A 23,048-nucleotide genomic window follows, 5' to 3' on the forward strand; every position below is an offset into this window, starting at 1 on the left:
AAAGTATGAAGAATGGTAACGTCCATACACCATCTGAGCCAAGGCAAAGTGAGCTAAATCACTGGTGTGTGAGTGGGAGCAGTAGCAAGCTAACCCCCACTACCCCTGCTAACTAGCAGAATGTGTAGTTAACCCTCGCTAAAACTTTAATGGCTCGACCTTTCAGCTTCGCTAAAAGTAAAAACCTCTAGTAAATAGCATAATTTTGTATTCCAGTTACAGAACAAAAGATAATTGCAAAATAACTAATGGATAAGTTGAAGAAGAGTATAAACGTGGAGAGGAAGTAGGAATTTAGGTTCCTGAACAAAGATGGATAAGGCCTATTGAGTACATGTGAACAAACTTTATTGTGGTGTGCTGTACCATCATACAGTTTCAAAGCCTATAGTAGTGGATGCATAAAGAAATTACTTACCATGGCCAAGTTTTTCTCCAGTTGCAAGGCCTCATCATCAGTCAATTCTTTAATCTTAGGTTGATTTGTAGTTTCTTTCTCCTCCAGTTCTCTTTTTCTCATCTTTTCCAATTTTTGCCTCTCCATTTCTTCATAATTAGCTTTCTTCTTTTTCTGTTCTTTGAGTGCTCGATCCTGATGTTTTTGAAACTTTTCTATCACCATCTAAAAATTTCCTAAAGTAAGTAATACGATCATCCTTAAAACTGTATTTATTATATTTCAGCTCTACATACACAAACACAGTACAACAAAATATCTCTTACAGACTTATTTATGAACATTTGCATGAAGTTTACTGCAGACCAACTCCACTGTTCTAATACATAACATGTATTTCTAGGAAGTCTTACCCCTAAATTTTGTAAAATATAAAAATAACTGTTTTGATTATTGGCTATATAATTTAAGTAGGTATCGATGTCTACTGAACAATAATTTCAAAACATATTTTTCTATACTGTATATATAAATCTCTTAATACATACAGTACTTCACAATGTACTATATTTTACAACATTAATTGCATACTGTACTTTACAACAATAATCCCAACCATTTCACACAATTTGAATTTTTTTTAGAAATGTTCTCTTTTAAAAATAAAATCACTTCATTACAAAACAATGACTTACATATAGCTAATCACATGTTGAACAAACTGAAGAAAAGCAAAGAGTGACTATGCATGAGCCATGGGATCAATGATCCCTCAAAGGCCTAGGCAACAGCTTGTGATGTACTGCAGTTGGGTCGAAAACCATAACATTTTATTACCAGTCAGTCATAAAACTCTGATGAAATAAATACAGTTAGGATTTTTCATTAAACATTTGAAAAGATATTGTCAAGTGATCTGCATAAAAAAAAAAAAAAAAAACATGAAATAGCTAATTGTATTTCGTAATCTTATTGATGGAAAGTTCAGGTCACTTAAGACATAAATTGTTTTCTTAATACTTTGCTATTGCTTCTCCTTTAAATAGCATTTGAAAATAGACCATTCTTTGGTTAGGATATTGTACATCAGGGATCATCTAAAGTAATGAATGAATGAATGAATGATTTAAAGTTTTCAGGCATCCTGACATCTAAGGTAATTGACGCCGGTAACATTTAATTTATGTATACAAAAATAAAAAATGAAACAAAATAAAAAATTAAAGAGTATTCAATTAAAATCATAAAAATTGAATGTCATAAAAGTTAAATATTTTTCAGAAGACCTGCTTCTGAAAGAAATCTAAAAATGCCACTTGCATGGTAGGACACATCATTTCCAAGAATCTTGGCAAGGATGAACCTGCCACCCTCACCTCGAGCCTCAAACAAATATCTATTCCGCAAGTTGTTATAATTGGGGCATTCGGTCAACAAATGCCTTACTGTTAGATGTACCAAACAGTTGTCACAATACGGTTGGTGTTGGCCCTTCAGCAGAAACTCGTGTGTCAACCGAGTGTGACCAATACGGAGACGACAAAGAGACGTCTCCCATTTTCGGGGCATCATATTACACCTCGAAGGAGATATGTCATTTGTTACTTCCCTCATTTTATTGCCATCTTGACTATCCCATTGCTGTTGCCATTTATTGCAAACCAATTTCTTGATGTCAGGTAAGAAATCATTACAGGGAATGGGATACCTTCTTGGCAGCAACTCGGATGCAGCCTCCTTAGCCAGTGAATCTGCCTTCTCATTCCCAGACACACCTACATGTGCTGGAACCCAACAAAATTGAACTATTATACCTCTCCGTCCAATAAGGAAAAGCCATTCTAAAATCTTTAAAACTAGAGGGTTATTAGAATTAAAAACTTCCATAGCTTGAAGGACACTCCTTGCATCACTAAAAATTGTAAAATTACCCTCCTTCTCCAACGCTATTTTCTCAATAGCGGTTAATATGCCATACAGTTCGGCAGTAAATATGGAAGCGGTCAGAGGAAGTGCACCTCTACAATTAAAACCATTACTATGTACTCCAAATCCAACGCCAGCATCAGATTTAGAGCCATCAGTATAGATAAAAGTTGATCCTCTATGTTCTTTAACATGTTCATTAAAAAGAGACCTGGCTTCTAGGTCTGACATATTCTTCTTATCTCCAATAAAATATTTACAAAAAGATATCTCTGGTAACTTCCATGGAGGCGTTGATGATACCTTGAATGGAAGTACCTTATTTCTAATTATATCCAGACTATTTAAAAATTGTTTCACCCGAAAGCCATAAGGTTGAGGAGATTTTGGGTGCAACTCAAAGTATGATGCGTGTCTTACAAGGCTTGCAGTGTGAAAGGCTAGAGAGCTAGGGAGTCTTTGCAATCTAAACCAATACCGAAGAATGGAAGACATTCGGTAAAGGTCTAGAGGTAACTCTCCAGCATCAACAAGGAGACTTGGGATAGGCGAGGTTTTAAAAGCTCCAGTAGATAATCTAATACCTGCATGATGTATCGAGTCTAATATTTTTAACAGGCTTGGGGTGGCTGAAGAATATACCTCACAACCATAACTAATTTTGGAAAAAATCAAGGCCTTGTATAATTTTAAAATAGTATTGCGGTCTGCCCCCCCATGATGTATGGGACAATACTTTTAAGATATTCAGAGCTTCAACACATTTAGCTTTTAGCGCTTTTAGGTGAGAAACCCATGTAAGTCTGCAGTCAAATATCAAACCTAAAAATTTGGTTTCCGATACACATGGTATCCGTTGACCTTTAATGTATATATCCGGGTCTGGATGTACTCCCCGGATACGACAAAAATGGACAATGGTAGTTTTACTTGTCGAGAACTTAAATCCATTCATGTCAGCCCACTGGATAATTTTATCAATAGAGAGTTGGATTTTTCTCTCAACCATTGCCATTCTAGTGCCAGCAAATGATATTATTATTATTATTATCATTACTATCCAAGCTACAACCCTAGTTGGAAAAGAAAGATGCTATAAGCCCAGGGGCTCCAACAGGGAAAAATAGCCCAGTGAGGAAAGGAAATAAGGAAATAAATAAATGAAGAGAACAAATTAACAATAAATCATTCTAAAATAAGTAACAACGTCAAAACAGACATGTCATATATAAACTATTAACAGCATCAAAAACAAATATGTCATAAATAAACTATAAAAGACTCATGTCCGCCTGGTCAACAAAAAAGCATTTGCTCCAACTTTGAACTTTTGAAGTTCTACTGATTCAACCACCCGATTAGGAAGATCATTCCACAACTTGGTAACAGCTGGAATAAAACTTCTAGAGTACTGCATAGTATTGAGCCTCGTGATGGAGAAGGCCTGGCTATTAGAATTAACTGCCTGCCTAGTATTACGAACAGGATAGAATTGTCCAGGGAGATCTGAATGTAAAGGATGGTCAGAGTTATGAAAAATCTTATGCAACATGCATAATGAACTAATTGAACGACGGTGCCAGAGATTAATATCTAGATCAGGAATAAGAAATTTAATAGACCGTAAGTTTCTGTCCAACAAATTAAGATGAGAATCAGCAGCTGAAGACCAAACAGGAGAACAATACTCAAAACAAGGTAGAATGAAAGAATTAAAACACTTCTTCAGAATAGATTGATCACCGAAAATCTTGAAAGACTTTTTCAATAAGCCTATTTTTTGTGCAATTGAAGAAGACAAGAGACCTTATATGTTTCTCAAAAGTAAATTTACTGTCGAGAATCACACCTAAAATTTTGAAAGAGTCATACATATTTAAAGAAACATTATCAATGCTGAGATCCGGATGTTGAGGAGCCACCGTCCTTGACCTACTTACAATCATACTTTGAGTTTTGTTAGGATTCAACTTCATACCCCATAATTTGCACCATGCACTAATTCTAGCTAAATCTCTATTAAGGGATTCACCAACCCTAGATCTACATTCAGGGGATGGAATTGATGCAAAGAGAGTAGCATCATCTGCATATGCAACAAGCTTGTTTTCTAGGCCAAACCACATGTCATGTGTATATAGTATGAAAAGTAATGGGCCAAGAACACTACCCAGTGGAACACCGGATATCACATTCCTATAATCACTATGGTGCCCATCAACAACAACTCTTTGAGATCTACTACTTAAAAAATCAATAATAATGCTAAGAAACAACCCACCCACTCCCAACTGTTTCAGTTTGAAAACAAGGGCCTCATGATTAACACAGTCAAAGGCAGCACTAAAATCAAGGCCAATCATACGAACTTCCCGACCACAATCAAGGGATTTCTCTGTACAGCATTGGAGATTGTAAGAAGGGCATCACATGCTCCAAGGCCTTTACGAAAACCAAATTGCAAACTAGGGAGTAGATGATTACCTTCAGCAAACGTATTAAGACGTTTTGCCAGAAGACGTTCAAAAACTTTAGATAATATGGGAGTTATGGAAATTGGGCGGTAATCAGTGGGACTTGAGCTACCACAAACACATTTACATAGAGGAGTAACATTACCAATTCTCCAACTAGTGCTAAAAGCGCCTCTTCTTGCTAACTTGCGCAAAATAACAGATAACTTTGGAGCTAAGAAATCTGCTGTCTTTATAAAAAACAAAGGAAAAATACCATTTGGGTCTACACCTCCATAAGCATCAAGGTCCATCAACAGAGCTTTAATCTCACGAGATCGAAAAGCTAAACTAGTTAGTTTAGCCTCAGGAAAACAGGAATGAGGAAGTTCAAGTTTTTCATTACTCTGTTTACTGTCAAAAACATCAGCCAAAAGGGTTGCCTTTTCCTTTGGACAGTGAGTGACTGAGCCATCTGGTTTAAGTAAAGGAGGAACTGTTGCATCTACACCAAAGAGTGCAGATTTAAGGGTAGACCACCATTTATGTTCCTGAGTTGTACCAGAAAGTGTTTCTTTTATGGTTAAATTGTACTCCTTTTCAGTTGAGGCATAAACTCTCTGAGCAAAAGCTCGAAGCTGAGTATATTGAGAGATCATCCACAAATAGTGTTGAGAGAACATCCTGGGGAATGGCTGAGGATATCCCATTAATTGCTAGTGCAAAAAGGGTTACACTCAGCACACTACCCTGAGGAACTCCTTCTTCCTGGCACTTACTCTCTGATAGAGCTACCCCCACTCTCACTTGAAAAACTCTACGTGAAAGAAATGCCTGAATAAATAGTGGCAGCTCTCCTCTCAATCCCAATTCATGAATGGTTTTAAGAATACCATATCTCCATGTGGTATTATATGCCTTTTCAAGGTCAAAAAATACTGTAACATGGTGCTGTTTGGAAGCAAAGGCTTCACAAATAGAAGACTCATGTCGTATCAACACATCAGTCGTTGAGTGCATTTTTCGGAATCCACATTGAATCGGTGATAAAATACCTTTCTTTTCAAGGTACCATATCAGCCTTGCATTGACCATCTTCTCCATGATTTTACATAAACAAGATGTCAATGCAATAGGACGATAGTTTGCTGCTAAAAACTTGTCTTTACCGGGTTTTAAAAAGGCTAAAATAATGGCTAGTTCCCAAACACTTGGGTAGCTATGATCATGCCATATTCTATCAATAATGCTTAAAATAAATAGCTTTGTATTAAAATGTACATGTTTAATCATTGCATATGGAATTCCATCGGGTCCAGGGGCTGTATCGTTGCAATGAGCAAGTGCAGAATCAAATTCTCTTTCAGTGAAAGGAGAATTATACGACTCTTCCCTTCTTGTTGCAAAATTTAAAATTTTCTTTTCTTCAGTGCTCCTATACTGGTGACCAGGGGCTCCTTCACACTTGCTGGATACATTTGAAAAATGATTAGCCAGGGCATTGCTAACTTCATTTGCTTCAGTTACATACTGGCCATTCACCTTCAACACTGGTGGTGGGTTGGGGGTGAATTTGCCAGCTATCTTTTTGACTTTCCTCCACACAGAAGATGGTGGTGTTCTACTGTTAATAGAGGAAACAAAAGACATCCATGACTGGCGCCTTGCTTCTTTCATGGCACGACAGAACTGTGCTCTACATTTCTTGTACATTATTAAATTCTCATCAGTTCTGCGTCTACGCAATCGTGTTAGAGATCTTCTTGTGGCTCTGTGGAGTGCAGTTAGTTCTGAAGACCACCACGGGACTGGTCGTCGTTTGAATAACCCTGTTGTTTTGGGAATTGAATTGACTCCTGCTGTATGAAGAGTTCCATTCAGTAGGTCTATGGCATCATCAACACTTTCAAACTGTTCTGCTCTCCCTTCGATTTCACTTAGCTCACAAAATTTAACCCAGTCTGCCTTGTCTAGATTCCAACGTGGCGATCTTTGCAAAGGCGGACCCTTGTTGGTGTTTATAATGATTGGTGCATGATCACTAGTATGCCAATCATCTAATGTCCTCCAATCAAAATCAAGAAGGCAGTTAGAGCTTGCAATTGAAAGGTCAATGCATGACAAAGTACCTGTCTGAACATGGAAGTGTGTGGGCTCTCCTGTATTAAGGAGTCCCACATCCTCATTCTCCACAATTGATGAGATAATATTGCCCCTTCGTTCTCGATAATAATATGAAAAGGTACATCAGCATCCTGGAACGTAAGGATTATCATTGATGTACCTGGGACTTTATGAACTTTCCAAACATTTAATGGACACATGGCCAGTATCTCCTCCTCTGTAAAATCATATAGGTCTCTGTTAAAAACTATGCCCCTTCCGTAGCTAAAATTTAGGTGGGGTTTGACATCTAACTTAATGTCATCATTATTTATTTTCATATTGGACAATATTAACGACTGTGTACTGGATTTGGCATGGATAAGGAAACTATTTTTTCCGAAACGAGATATATCGCCTGGTGCAATAGTTCATACTTTTTTCTGAATCAATTTGCATATTTTAAAATAATTCCCTGTAACCCCCTTTGATTCAGCTATAAGCCACATCGGTGGTTTTGGATTTCTCTGGGAGGGCATGACTAAATCTGCGCCTTTTTCCAACCAATCGGCAGGCCTGTACGCATCTAAATCTTTTGGTACCTTATCGCAGAGAGCAGCCGCGACATTCAGGTTATTAATTTTAATATTATTCAAATTACTTATTGCACTAAATGCTTCGTCATAACTACTATAAGATATCCATGAATCCCAAGTTTCAGCTTCAAGTTTCATCCTTATTTCTTTTATGCATCCATAGCATTCAAATGCTTTACATAGATCATCATAATTTGTTTCTATTGAAATTTGTGTAACATGGAGGATTCGAAGTTTCCTCGTGTTACCCAAATTACTCGATTTAGAAATATCAGTAGAATGGTCCTTTCCCGTTCCGAGGTCATCAACAGAGCTATCCCTTATCACATTAGCAGAGATCGTCAACAGTGCCGGGGGAGAGTCAGCGTATCCAGGGGATGGGGGTTCGTTCCTTAAAGAATCCATTATACTAAAGAGAGGGAAAAAGAGTTAGTTTGATGTACCTGCTCGAGAATGTTAGGACATCACGCGTCGGAAAGGAAAATTGCACTCTCCACTATCGGCACAATGAGAGTATACTTCCCAGATGGTCCACTCCATACCCTACCCGAAGGATAGCATCAAAACAGATATAGAGGCACAGGTGTAAGCTGAACCCGCCTGTTAGGACTGAGACCAAGAAATTATGGAATCATCCTCCCCATATCTATAATGACGGGCTTCCGGCCAAAAGCCGAGAGTCCTACCCCAAGCATTGGATCCCCCTGGATTCCGAAGACCCAACACTTGAGAATAGTTCCGCCAAAAAGGTCCAAACCATCTTCGGGATGGCTGAAATCATCCAATACTCTCATATATAGCTTTGAATGCAAACACCTCCCAACCGTGATACCTCCTCCCACTCATCAAAGCAGGCAGCAATAAAGGATGTATGAACATCCCCGCCGGGGCTACAATGGATGTAAAAACATCCAAGCCATAGGAGAAAAGAAAAAAAAAAAAAATAAATAATTAAATATATATGTACATAATATATACACACATATAATGAGGGAAATTTTTCTCATAGAGTTTGGAAAGCAAGACTAAAGAAAGTTTGTGAAATTAGGATAAGGTCGAAGTAGTATTGAGAAAAAGAAAAAGGTAAAAGAGAGAAATTTAGATTCGAACTGGGGGAGCAATTTCCCCAAGTTCGAGAGCCCTCTAGCCCGTCACCAAGTTTCAGCACGGGAATGAAATGCCGTGCTGAAGCTTAATGACTTCATCAAGGCATTCTCTCATTAAGAGGGTCTACAGTAATGCGGAGGATGAACATAAATATGCAGATAAGGAAGATAGAAAAACACGTGGATGCTGATAGGGGAATGCATGGAGGGTAATCAAACTATGCAACAAAATTACATAACTAGACACAGCATGTGAATTAGAAGGAACAAAATTACAAGACATGGTCAATGAAAACCAGGAAATAAAACGGATTTTGAGCAAAGCGAAAAATCTATTTTTGGGTGAGATAGCCATGTCGTCCTGATGGAAGGTTCCTTTGGGTAGCTTTCTAAGGGATATTTGCTACAGTGATACTCCCTGAGAATTAACCATAGGTCTCCAGAATTTTAACTCCTGGTGCGAGTATCCTTAATATATCTTTTTTGGGTGAGATGGCCATGTCGTCCTGATGGAAGGTTCCTAATAGTAGCTTTCTAAGGGATATTTGGTTACAGTGATATTCCCAGAGAATTGACCTTTAAGTCTCCAGAATTCTAACTCCTGGCGCGAATATTCTTAAAATCTCTCTTAAGGATATCGCATAATATCAGTGGACGTATATCTTGATACGACACATAGCAATCTTCACCCCGAATAGCGTTTTCGTTTCAAGGGGGAAGAGTGGCGAAAAACAGAAGGGGAGCCGTTATCAAGGTTACCCTTCCTCCCGTACTATTACGAGGTTCCAAGATGGTGCTCATTCCTATTTCAGTAGCGATTTCGCACGGTGGTTTTCCCTGTTTATCTAACGTTTGTGATCGTTATTGAGAGGATTTATCATGCAATCTCCAGCTTCTTCTGCCTCTGGAAAGTTGAGTATTTATTCTTTACAGCGTATAATTTTTAGCTCCTGCTTCACAGTGAAATTAGTTTAATTTAATGTGTTATGGAGCTTAGCCGGTCACCGGAGGCGCCATGGGTGCTGTCGTTCGTTATGCATGTGTTATTTAGTTAGCAGAACGACATTCCGGTTGTAATAGCATTAATAAATTAAGAAAGCTATTTAGGCACAATTATACTAGTAAAGATATATATATGCATACAAATTTCCTCTTCCTTATGTCGATCGTATACGTTAAGAGTTTCGGCGATTTAGGTAACAGAGATCTCGCCCTGCGCTAGGCTACCTAGCCTATGCGCTTTAGTATACTTTCATACATTATCCCCTTTTACCCTCGTGTATCGTTTTATCAATTCAACGGGAGATAGTATATCTCCTAGAATTAGTTTTATAACTCGATACTCGTCTCCTGTGGAGATTTAAGGGTAATCCCTCCTTCCCTCTTAGTGCCGCCATAAGCGAAAACCCTATCTTGGTCTTGCCACAGAGTATTTCACTCCGGCTTGACTAGGCTAGTGTTTTCTGTCTCCCACCCTTGCCGGCAAGTATCCTGGCTTTGGTTTTTCGTCAGAACCTCAGAGTTTTCAGTCTTTCTACCGGCGGCCGAGCAGCAGGGCGAGTAGTCACTCCCCTGTCGGCTTAGAGCTATTGGCATAGGAGGCTAAGCCTCCCTAGGCTGCATCTCAAGTGGTAGTATGATGCCGCCACCTTCTCCACTGCGATCTAGAAGACTATCCCTGTTTCGGCAGACCCTAGGCTGAAGAATAGATATTCTTCTGCCGCCTAGGATGGTGCCAATACTGAAACAAAGTTTCACCCTTGTGTAGAAGTGGCGGCAATCCTGCCGCCTTCTTCTACACTTGATACAGGACCCTTTTCCCTGCCCCTCTCTGTCCTTTAGAGATGGCCTAGCTATCGCAATCCTGTGGCCGTCGTCCTACAATCTCACCGCTTGCCGGGTAGATTGTGGTGCCGGCCGGGCTCCTACATAAGCAGCTGTATAGTCACTCAGTCCTTCCCTTATGGACGCAAAGCTCCGGGAAAGGTTGTGCCGGCTGTGACGGCTGCCGGTGGGAGACCCCTCTACTGTTGAGTGTTCTTCAGTCCTCCCTTGGACTGTCATCCACATCCCTGAAACCGGCAGCGACCGGCAACGGAACTTGTGGCTGGATGGAAGCCTGAATGATGCATTCTCCCCTTCCATTTGAACCCTCATTATGGAGGAAGGCAGTAAGGTTAATTAATTACACCCTTATTTATTGTAAACATATATTTTAATAAGGCAGCCCTTCACTCCATGCTTTCTCTCTCTCTGTCAGCTAGTGCCACCAGGTACTAACCCTGCGGGCAGTATGCCGGCTGGACCGGTGCCGTCAAGTACTAACTCAGCTGGCCTATGCTGCCGGCTGGACCGGTACCGCCAGGTACTATCCAGCCGACATGTCGCCGGCTGGACCGTGCCGCCAGGTACTAGCCTAGCCAGCAACATGCCGGCTGAACTACAGTATATGATTATACAGTAGCCAGTATATTTGCAGTATAGTATACTGTATACTGCAGACAGAAAACTATAGTATATATTATACAGTAGTTATTTTCCAACATAACTTGTGTATCCTTGCACAGTCTATTGTTGAGACCAATCCTATATTGAAAGAAAAGATTTCCTTCAATACACTGGTAGTTAATCAGTTAACAACTTACCCCACAATATTAAAGAATTTAAGAATGGTCTTTGTTAGTATACACTTATTCTATCCCCAGAGGTTAGAACCCTTCTCTTTGAGTTTGCTTCGATAAGGAAACTCTATAACTTTGATATTGGGGGAGGTCAGAGCAATTGGCTGGACAGGAGACACAAGTATGTGTTTTTCCTATTTCCCTTCTAACTTACTATCCTAAGCTATAATGGTTAAAATATTATTATTTTGCATATCTGTTTATCATGTGAGATAAACAACCGCATACTTATTTAATTTTCCTTTCTTTACAGGAGGAACCCCAAATGAAGTGCAATGTGATCTTCTGTAACCACAGGAGTAGGAACTTCTGTGGTCACAAAGCGTGCAGGTCTCATGCCCCCTGCACCATTGCTACCGAAACCCTGCGGTACTGGGACCCCCAAGACTGCAACATTTGCCGGACCTTGGTGACCGAAGGTTTTGACGACCCCAACTCAAGGGAGTCGAGGGATGCAGCACGAGAAAAGCTGCACAAATGGGTACGAGGGTTCCAGAAGAACTCTCCGGGACCGTACCTGCCTAATGAAAGGATGCGTAGCTTGCTGTTCCCGAAACCGGTAGTGAAGCTGTCGTACCCCAAGCACGACCCGGACCTTCCTGCGTCCAGATTGCCATCGAAACGGATGTCAGTGAGGCGTTGCAAGGCATCCACCAGGAGGAAAGGATGTCTGAAGTGTCCATGGACACTGAAAAGGATCTATTGAAGGATGATCCCGAGGAGGAGTCTACTCTACCTCCGGAAGAAGATGATGATGTCGAGTCGGAGTCCCTTCCGTCTGTGCCAGCACCAGAGCCGTTACCCTCAACATCTTCCACTTCTACCCCTCCATCAGGCGACATGAACCAGGCACTGGCCCATCTTAAGGTCCTTATGGAGAGCATCGCAAGCATGGCGAAGCTAGGGAAGCGAGATTCGAGAGAGAGCTCCGTGAAGCTCGACTCACCGCCTCCTGAGGGTCATACAAGCGACCCAGAGTCCATGACCTCCCATCCTGCTCTAAAACCAATCCCTGGAGGTATGCGGAGTTTATGCCAGTCACTAACGGCAAACTCTACATATCGGAGAAGATGGGAGCCGTCCCCTTAGACGACATCGAGTTTTGGCCAAGCTTTAATGCTTACCCAGACTGCTTCATCCGACTGATGCAGGAGCCAGCATCAAAAGAGGAGACGGAACCCAAGGAGGTCAAGGTATTCGACCACGACAAGGCACAGGCTCTCTTGTCGAGTAGCCTGAAGAAGGTGGGTTACACGAACTCTTAAGTATCCGCCTTGAGCAACAAGCATCCTACCTTTCTTGCTCCTGCTTCAAAAGCCTTCCCCTTTATGTCGAAGGCTTTTAAAGCTGTTGCCAAGGCAGTGGAGGCAGGCAAACCATGCCCTATACTAGAGGAGTGTAGACCTCTGTTGTTAGCCCTGCCCATGGAGGATAAGGATTGGAAGGAAGTCCACCTAACCTTCTCAGTAGGGAAGTTGGATGCAGATATTGCGGGACGACAGTTCAGCGAGAATCTCCCGAAACTGTCGGACTTTCTCTTGTGTAGGGAGCAAGAGACGAAGGAGAGACTTGCGGCATCCCTATCCCTGCAGAACTTCATCGAGATGTGAGCAGGTCAGAAAAGCACCCCAGACATGCTCATGGTCAAGGCCAAAATGCACATGGCCACCTTAGTAAAGGACCTGTACGTCTTTATGAAGGCTAGGAGAGCCTGTAGAAAGTTCGTGTTTGCTGCAGCAACAGTGAAACACGAAACCAGGAAGCTGATAGCTTCCAATATCTGGGGTAAAGACCTCTTCCCAAATAAGTGGTCAAAGAGGTAGTTGATAGAGCTGCCACGGATAATAGGAACCTTCTCCAGAAGTGGGGCATCTCATCAAAACTAACGTCTTCCACGGATGCGGGTCCCCAACCTAAGAAGAAGACCAAGAAACCCAGACTACCCTCTCGGCCGGCCCAACAACATCCCACAGTCACCATGACCGCGGTGCCGCAAGTGGTTGCTCAACCACAAACCATATTCCAAGTGGTGCCTCAGTAGCTGGTTGCCCAGTCACCAGCATTCAACCCTGGGTTTGAGATGCAAACCACTACCTTTCGTCCCAAAAGGTAGAGGCTCCAGACGGGGCTCCTCAAGACACCCCTCACGAGGTAGGCGAGGACGCAGTCTGGGAGGTAAATCCTCCGGACAATTGAAGCAATGAGATGCTTAAGGTAGGAGGGAAGCTCCATCACTTTCAGGATTGTTGGACCTTCGATCCTTGGGCCCACAGCCTAATCAAGAACGGACGTGGATGGAACTGGAGCAAGCCACCATCATCATTTCCTCAATTCTTCTAACACTCCACCCCCTCATTGGAAGAATATACCCTAGAACTCTTGAGCAAACGGGTAATAAGGAGAGCAAAGTCCATGAAATTTCAGGGAAGGCTGTTTTGTGTTCCCAAGAAGGACTCAGACAAACTCAGAGTCATTCTGGACTTGTCGCCATTCAACAAGTTCATCGAGAACAGCAAGTTCAGGATGTTAACCCTTCAGCACGGAAGGACCCTGTTACCAAAAGGGGCGTACACAGTTTCAATAGACCTGGCAGATGCTTACTGGCATCTCCCAGTCAGCCGCCCACTCTCCTCCTCCCTAGGATTCAAGCTACAGAAGAAAAAGTATGTCTTCAGAGCCATGCCCTTCAGACTAAACATAGCCACAAGGATCTTCACGAAACTTGCAGACGCAGTCGTTCAACAACTACGCCTAGAGGGTGTTCAGGTAGCAGCGTACCTGGACGACTGGCTGGTGTGGGCAGCATCCAGGACGGCTTGTCTGCAAGCATCCAAGAAAGTGATCCAGTTCCTGAAACATCTGGGATTCAAGATCAACTTCAAGAAGTCTCGACTCTCTCCAGCTCAGGAGATTCAATGGCTGGGAAGCCATTGGAACTTGAAGTCGCACCTCCTCTCCATTCCCCCAGGGAAGAGGAGAGAGATTGTGGGGTCTGTCAAGAGACTCCTGAAATCCGACAGGATCTCAAGACACCAACAGGAAAAAGTACTGGGCTCTCTCCAGTTCGCAGCAGTAACAGACCCAGTGCTAAGAGCACAGCTGAAAGATGCGTCCCAAGTCTGGAGAAGATACGCATCAAACGCTCGAAGCAGTAACACACCCAGTGCTAAGAGCACAGCTGAAAGATGCGTCCCAAGTCTGGAGAAGATACGCATCAAACACTCAAAGAGATCTAAAAAGACCGATTCCGACCTTACTACCATCACTTCTCAAGCCATGGTCGAAGGCCAAGAACCTAACGAGGACTGCACCCTTGCAACAACCTCCACCATCGGTGACCATCCACATGGATGCCTCGACGGAAGGATGGGGAGGTCACTCCAATAAAAGGAAAGTCCAAGGGACTTGGTCTTCTCTGTTCAAGACCTTTCACATCAATATTTTGGAGGCTATGGCAGTCCTCTTGATGTTGAAAAAGCTCTCCCCTCGCAGATCAGCCCACATCAGGCTGATCTTGGACAGTGAAGTGATAAGGAGATGTCTGAACCGACAAGGCTCAAGATCGCCCCATATCAACCATGTGATATTAGCCATCTTTCGTCTAGCGGAAAAGAAGAGATGGCACTTATCAGCAGTTCACCTTCAAGGGTTCCGCAATGTGACAGCGGACGCTCTATCCAGGCTCAAGCCAATAGTCAGAATGGTCCCTAGACACAGACTCATTCTCCTTCATCTTGCAACAAGTCCCGGAACTGCAGATCGACCTCTTCGCGACGAGCGACAACAAGAAACTACCTCGATATGTAGCCCCATATGAGGACCCTCTAGCGGAGGCGACGGGTGCCTTGTTCCTCGGTTGGAACAAATGGACCCGGATTTACCTGTTCCCTCCGACCAATCTCCTGCTGAAGGTCCTCAACAAGCTGAGATCCTTCAGAGGATCAGCAGCTCTGGTGGCTCCCAAGTGGCTCAAGAGCAACTGGTTCCCTCTATAATGGAACTGAAGCTGAGGGTGGTCCCTCTACCAAACCCAGCTCTATCTCACGGGGTTCAGAATTTGACTGTCTTCGCTTCATCACAGAGAACCCAAAACCTTCATCTCATGATTTTCTCGCCTTAGCTATTAAGAAAAGATTTGGGATCTCAAAAGGCAGTATAGACTTCTAAGAAGAATACAAGCCCAAGTCAACTAAAAGACAATATGAATCTTCTTGGAAAAAGTGAGTTGATTTCGTTAAAGCAAAAGGACCGAAAGAAATCTCAAAAGACTTTTGTTTGTCCATCTTTATCCACCTTCAGGAACAAGGTCTGGCAGCCAACACGATAACTACATGTAAGTCGGCCCTGACTAGACCTCTTCTATACGCCTTCCAAGTGGACCTGACGAACGAAATCTTTAACAAGATCCCGAAGGCATGTGCTACACTTAGGCCTGCAGCTCCTCCAAAGCCCATTTCATGGTCCTTGGACAAGGTCCTCCATTATGCTTCAACCGTGAACAATAAAGATTGATCTCTTAAGGATCTAACCCAAAAAGTTATTTTCCTGTTCGCTATAGCCTCAGGGGCTAGAGTTACTGAAATAGTGGCCGTATCCAGAAACGAGGGCCATATTCAGTTCACAGAAGTGGGAGAACTGAATCTTTCTCCTCATCAAACCTTTCTCGCTAAGAATGAGCTACCCACTAAGAGATGGGGTAACTGGAGAATCTGCCCTTTGAAGGAAGATGTCTCTCTGTGTCCAGTAGAATGTCTAAAGGTCTATCTTCGAAGAACTTCAGACTTCAAGAGAGGACAGCTCTTTAATCTGTTAAGCGTCCCCCCTGGACCAGGTTGCCGCTAACGTACCGTCACGTTTGTTTTGCCCTGAGCGGTCATTTCACTAATGATAATTTTTCAAAGTTAATATTATTTCTTTATGCTTATAATTCATATTTATAGTTAAAAGTAGGGATATTATTTAAATGGTGGAGTAAAAAATTAATACTACTATTATTTCATTTCATTAGGCTACATAATACTGAATATTATAATGGGTTCTTTTTATTTTCAATCGTAAATCTTACGCCAGGATCAGCAACAAAAGCAAAGGGACAAGTCCCCCCCCCCCCCCCCCCCCCTCTCTCTCTCTCTCTCTCTCTCTCTCTCTCTCTCTCTCTCTCTCTCTCTCTCTCTCTCTCTCTCTCTCTCTCTCTCTCTCTCTCTCTCTCTGTTTTGTATCTGTGTCCTCTCAGTTTTGTATCTGTGTGCCGGTTAGTGATTACTCTTTTGCGACCCTATAAATATCATGATTTAACGCGGATAACAAAAGGCTATCGAGTGCAATATAGCTACAAGTTTTCGTGAATAGTCAGTGATTAGTTTGAGGTCGGAGAAGTGGGATAAAACGTCGGCATAGAATAGTTATCTTGTGAATTACTAAAAATCTAATCAAGATGGCTATGTACAACACGGGCAAGGCTTGGAGAGACATCGCTGGACTCAGCAAAAATAAATTCCATGAGTTGGCGAAACAGGAGCTCGACCGTCTGATAACAGAGGTCACTAGTAACGTCAACCAATGTGACGGAAAAATATTCGCAGACATATTGAAACAATATGATCCAATAAACTGGAGCAAATCTGCGGAAAACATCAGCAAAATAATAGAAGAAATTCCAAAGAAAATCCAAGTGTTAAAGAGACTTATAAAGAAAGTCTACATCAATCAACACATTCCATCAAAGAACAATAAGAAGTCCAATATGGTGAATATGCTGATTGATGCAATGGGAAAAAGAATGCCAAAATGGTGTAATACATGTAAGATATGGTATTCCATTAATAATCCTCAACAATTGATTAGAAAATGTGATGCCTGTCATGTCCCAACACATCCCACATGTGCTGAAATACAGCAAAAAATAAAAAATAAAGACACAAAGGTATTCTGCTCAACATGCTTAGTCTGGATAGAAAATATAATTAAGTCGAGACTAAATCTGCAAATAGTTGAAGATAAAGAAGAGGAAGAAGAAGAAACAGAAGAAGAAGAAGAAGAAAAAGAAGAAGAAGAGAACAATGAACAGGATATGTGTAAGGATGCAGAAGAAATCATTGATATAACCTATGATGCCATCCAACAACATACTTATGAAGAAATAAATTACCAGATGGAAACAAATAATAGACCCAAGAGACTCTACCCGGACCTACATAATTTTAGGGAAGAGCAAGAACAAGAAAAAATAGAAAAGAAGGATATAGTCTGCAATATGCTGAAAAGAGGGAATTGCAGATTTGGCGAAAGATGCTACTACAAGCATCCAAAGATATGCCATAATTATGAAATATATGGTAAATGTGCGTATTTAGACGGATATGGAGACGAATGCAGAGATCTCCATCCAAAAATATGCAAAAACCTAAAAGAAGGAAAAGGATGCATTTACAACAAAAAATGTCGATATATGCATCCTGCAACCATGAATTAAAGTAAGAAAACTCAGCAAACTGAAAAGAAAAATGAAAGCAAAAAAGAAACAAAAAAGCAGGCCGTGTATATACCGCGCTTTGAACCAAGAGCCCCAAGATATGAGGGCTTTCAACCCAAACCTGCACATTTAGAGCCCAACTACAAAGAATGCATCTATAATGCCAGGGGTTGGTGCAGATATGGGGAAAGTTGCAGGTATACACACACAAATAAATATGAAGGCGAAAGAGCAAATATAATAGAAAAGTTGGATTTTTTAATGGCAGAATTCCGGGAAATGAAGAAAAGAACATCATATCAGAACAGGAAGGAAGCATGGGAGAATCCATATTATTACCAATATTAAATAATGGGGATGAAACACAAACCATAATAGTAATGAATGCACAGGGTTTAGTCACGAGTAACTCTAAAAGGAAAATAGAGTTCTTAGAAGAACTAACCCAAATTGAAAAAATAGATATATTAAATATAAGTGAAACATGGTATTCCCAAGAGACTGGCAGTGATGACCAGATAAAGGGTTTCCAAACTTATAGATCAGACAGAAAAAATAGGAATCAAGGGGGAACCGCAATATATGGAAGAGACATAAATCAAGGAAAAGTATGTGAAAAATACAGCAACACAGAATGTGAATTGATTGCGGTAGAATTTGAATTTGAAAAACTAATGAATATTGTAGTTTACAGACCCCCAAACACTAAGGAGTTTGACATAATAATAGAAAAAATAGATGATATATGTAGAAACCATAAAGACTGGAATATACTCCTATCCGGAGATTTTAACTTTCCTTTCGTGGATTGGAAAGAACGGATAGAAGAAAGTGGTTGTATGTATACATATAAAAAAGATAGTAATAGTAGCGCAGAAGATAAGAGGCAATTTGAAAAGCTTCAAGATATGCTATTAGAACATAATATGCAACAAATAAACCACATTCCAACAAGAAAGGAAAATGTCCTAGATCTAGTATTTGTGAATGAGGTGAACTATGTTAAAGAAATAATAGTGTATAACACGGGAATTTCAGACCACAATGTCATAGAATTGATAGTTCATTCCAAAGCAAGTGATCACAGAATTAATAAAAGCACAAAACTTTGGGAAGGATATGGAAAATATAACTTTTACAGTAAGAATATAAAATGGTCAGAAATAAATGAAGAACTGAATAAAGAATGGAAAAATGTATTTATAAGTGATAATATACAGGTAAATACGGATATACTGTACAAAATACTGGAGAAAATTGTTGAAAAATATGTACCGAAAAAAAACAATAAACAAAAGACGTGCATACCAAGAGACAGAAGAATCTTATTTCAGAAAATTAAAAAGTGGAAGAAAAATCTTGCAAAAGAAAAAAATGTGTGGAAAATGAGGGAAATAAAATGTAAGATAGAAAATGCAGAACAAAAGATTATACAGTCGAAAGAAAATGAAAAAGGGGACTTAGAAGAAAGGACACTTCAAAATATAAAAAGAAACCCCAAAGTACTTTACTCCTATGCAAAAAAGATGAATAAAAGGAGAATAGAAATAGGCCCTCTAAGAATTGAAGGACGGCTAACGAATGAAAAAAAGGAAATATGCAACATATTAGCAGAAAAATATAAGAGTGAGTTCACGCCAAGAATTGCGAATGAGAGTAATGAAACAGAAATGAGAGAAGAAAATGTTGAATATCTAACGGATATAGATATTAATGAAGCAGATATTGTCACGGCTATAAACGAAATTAAAAATGGATCGGCAGCCGGACCAGATGGAGTTCCAGCGATTTTGTTAAAAAAAACTGCAAACACTATCGCGAAGCCACTTGCAATACTGCTAAGACAGAGTATAGATATGAGCGAGATATATGTTAAACATAAATTAGCTTATATAACCCCTATCTGAGCGAGATATATGTTAAACATAAATTAGCTTATATAACCCCTATCTTCAAAAGTGGATCAAGACTAGAGGCAAGCAATTATAGACCTGTTAGTCTAACATCACATATTATGAAAGTGTATGAGAGGGTAATAAAAAAGAAAATAATGAACCATTTGGTCAAAAATAATTTGTTCAATATGGGTCAACACGGTTTCGTACCTGGAAAAAGTACACAGACCCAACTGATAGCTCACTATGAAAACATATACAATAATATGATAAATGAAAAAGACACAGATGTGATCTATCTAGATTTTGCAAAAGCCTTTGACAAGGTAGACCATAACATATTGGAGAAAAAAATGAGAAAGCATAATATTGTGGGAAAGATAGGAAAATGGGTAAAAGAATTCCTGCAAAACAGAAAACAGATAGTGGTTGCAAATGACGAGAAATCAGATGAAGCCCAGGTAATATCTGGTGTGCCCCAAGGTACGGTATTAGCTGCACTGCTATTTGTTATTATGATCTCAGACATAGACTGTGATGTTGAAAATTCCGTAGTGAGAAGTTTCGCCGATGACACAAGAATAAGTAGAGAAATTACTTGTGATGAAGATAGGAACTCACTACAAAGAGATCTAAACAAAATATATGAATGGGCGGAGATAAATAGGATGGTATTTAACTCCGATAAATTCGAATCAATAAATTATGGAAACAGAGAAGGAATGGTGTATGCATACAAAGGACCTAATAATGAGACAATCACAAACAAGGAAGCAATTAAAGACCTTGGTGTAATTTTAAATAGGAATATGTTATGCAACGACCAAATAGCAACACTGTTGGCTAAATGTAAAGCAAAAATGGGAATGTTATTCAGACACTTTAAAACAAGAAAAGCTGAACACATGATTATGCTTTACAAAACTTATGTGCGTAGTACACTCGAGTACTGCAATGTGATATGGTACCCACACTACCAAAAGGATATTGCGCAAATAGAGAGTGTACAAAGGTCCTATACTGCTAGAATAGAAGAAGTTAAGGACCTTGATTACTGGGAAAGACTGCAATTTTTAAAACTATACAGTCTAGAAAGGAGAAGAGAACGCTACATGATAATACAAGCATGGAAGCAAATAGAAGGAATTGCTGAAAACATCATGGAGCTTAAAGTATCAGAAAGAGCAAGCCGAGGTAGATTAATAGTGCCAAAAAGCATTCCAGGTAAACTGAGAAAGGCGCACAGGACATTAATCCACTACGCACCAGCATCGATAATGCAGCGACTATTTAATGTGCTGCCAGCTCATCTAAGAAACATATCAGGAGTGAGCGTAGATGCGTTTAAAAATAAGCTCGATAAATACCTAAGATGCATCCCAGACCATCCAAGACTGGAAGATGCAAAATACACCGGAAGATGTATTAGCAACTCTCTGGTGGATATACGAGGTGCCTCACACTGAGGGACCTGGGGGAACCCAAACAAAAAATAAGGCAATAAGGTAAGGCTGGCTGGCGCTCTCTCTCTCTCTCTCTCTCTCTCTCTCTCTCTCTCTCTCTCTCTCTCTCTCTCTCTCTCTCTCTCTCTATAATTTCCTGTAGTTTTCAAATATGTTCTTCATACATTTGTACATTATTTATCCACTTTATTCTCTCTCTCTCTCACTCTCTCTCTCTCTCTCTCTCTCTCTCTCTCTCTCTCTCTCTCTCATATCATTTCCTGTATAGTTTTCAAATATGTTCGTCATACATTTGTACATTATTTATCCACTTTATTCTCTCTCTCTCTCTCTCTCTCTCTCTCTCTCTCTCTCTCTCTCTCTCTCGGCATTTCATTTCCTATATAGTTTTGTGAAATCTCGTTGTCCAGTTTTGTGAAATCTCGTTGTCCAGTCATTCGGCAATGAGAAGTCATTTTCGCTCTCGGCATCGAAAGAAAACTTTGTTTCTTCAATATCCACATCACTGGAGGATTCAGAACTAGTGCTCTCATCATCAAACAGGTTATCATTATCAAATTCCTCAACAAGAATATCATTTCTTTCATCTAAAGAAATAACCTTCCTCTTTAGACCTCTCATTGCAAAAGGAACAACAAACAACCTTTACCGCATGAACGCCCGAAGCGCACTGAGAGGAAACCAGTTTTCTAACATCAAGCTACCTTCAGAAAAAGAGTTGCCAGACATCATATAAGTTCCTATTTACAGCCCCTATATGCTGAGAGTGTTGCCAAGTGGTGATCCTATACGAGTAAACGTATTATCACGAGACTGACGACTTGAAAAAGGCAGTTAAAGCCATGAACGGAATATGCAGTATAAGGCGGTACCGAGTAGATCGTGGTGAACGGTTTATCACGTGGGTGACGCTTAACAGGTTAAAGGAGAAACTTCAGGATCAAACTTATCCCTAAAACAACTGAGGGCGAAGCTCACCTACTTCATTCGCAGAGCGGATCCTGACAGTACACCAGCAGGTCATGATCCAAGGAAAATTGCTTCATCACTGAACTTTTTCCAGTACAGTATATGAACTTTGAGCGTATTCGCTCATATACTGGATGGAAGTCATCCAGAGTGTTCTACAAACATTATGCGAGGCAAGTGCACGAACTGAAGCATTATGTGGTGGCGGCAGGTAGTGTATTAAAACCTGTCGTCTAGTACTGCGATGAACAGTGAATTGATTGGGACTATCAATTAGGGTGAAAAGGTGTTGACACCTTCCAGTGTAATACTTTTCAAGTGAGTGTCACCATGGTGACACTAAAGACTGTTCAAAATCTCAGGTGTAGAATTATACAGATAACACTTGTGCCGTGTGTACTTGTACACGGTGTTGATAATATACAACATTTACAGAAAATTATACTGAAAAATTTTATCAAATTTTCAAATTTCAGTGGCACTAATCATTTCTTCCCTTCCAGATAGAAAACTTTTCTGTCTAAAGTTGTATGTATAATTCCTTTTCTGGGTCGACCTGTGACACCCGGCGAAAAGGTCCTTCTTGTCACTTTTCTGATATAAATAACTTCCAAATATACCAGAGAAAGTTAAAGCATGGAATGCAGAGGTTACTACCCTCGCGCGAGCACCCTTAGGGCGTCGTGTATAAAGATAGGGCGTGTGAAAACCACTATTCACAGGTCGTCTTCCATTTAGATAATTCCTTCGCCAATAAGGGATGAGCCGCTACAGAGGCCCTAACCAAACCAACCTGAACCACTCCACCGACGCCCGACTCGAGCGCCATCTACACATCCTTCTTTTTGGACTCGTGTTGCGACGCTGCCTTTGTTTTTGTGTGCGCTTTTTTGCCCTGTTTTTGGATTACTTCACCATGGCTGAAGCTCTCCTTCCTGCTGCACCAATGTTAAGTACCATAGTTTGTTTTGGAATTATTTATTTGCC

The 23,048-nt window shown here is 40.6% G+C and overlaps 1 protein-coding gene across 1 annotated transcript in view; it reads right to left on the minus strand.

The window, feature by feature from the left end:
* Positions 1-370: 370 nt before the first annotated feature.
* The window catches only part of LOC137655051 (nuclear migration protein nudC-like), a 146,940-nt gene continuing 124,262 nt past the window's right edge, over positions 371-23,048 (minus strand). The window contains exon 3 of the mRNA XM_068388946.1: positions 371-622. Coding sequence (XP_068245047.1) covers positions 386-622 — 237 coding nt within the window. The 3' untranslated portion in view covers positions 371-385. The remainder of the gene's footprint in view (positions 623-23,048) is intronic.

This window comes from Palaemon carinicauda, chromosome 16, assembly GCF_036898095.1.
Source record: "Palaemon carinicauda isolate YSFRI2023 chromosome 16, ASM3689809v2, whole genome shotgun sequence".
Taxonomy (NCBI): domain Eukaryota; kingdom Metazoa; phylum Arthropoda; class Malacostraca; order Decapoda; family Palaemonidae; genus Palaemon; species Palaemon carinicauda.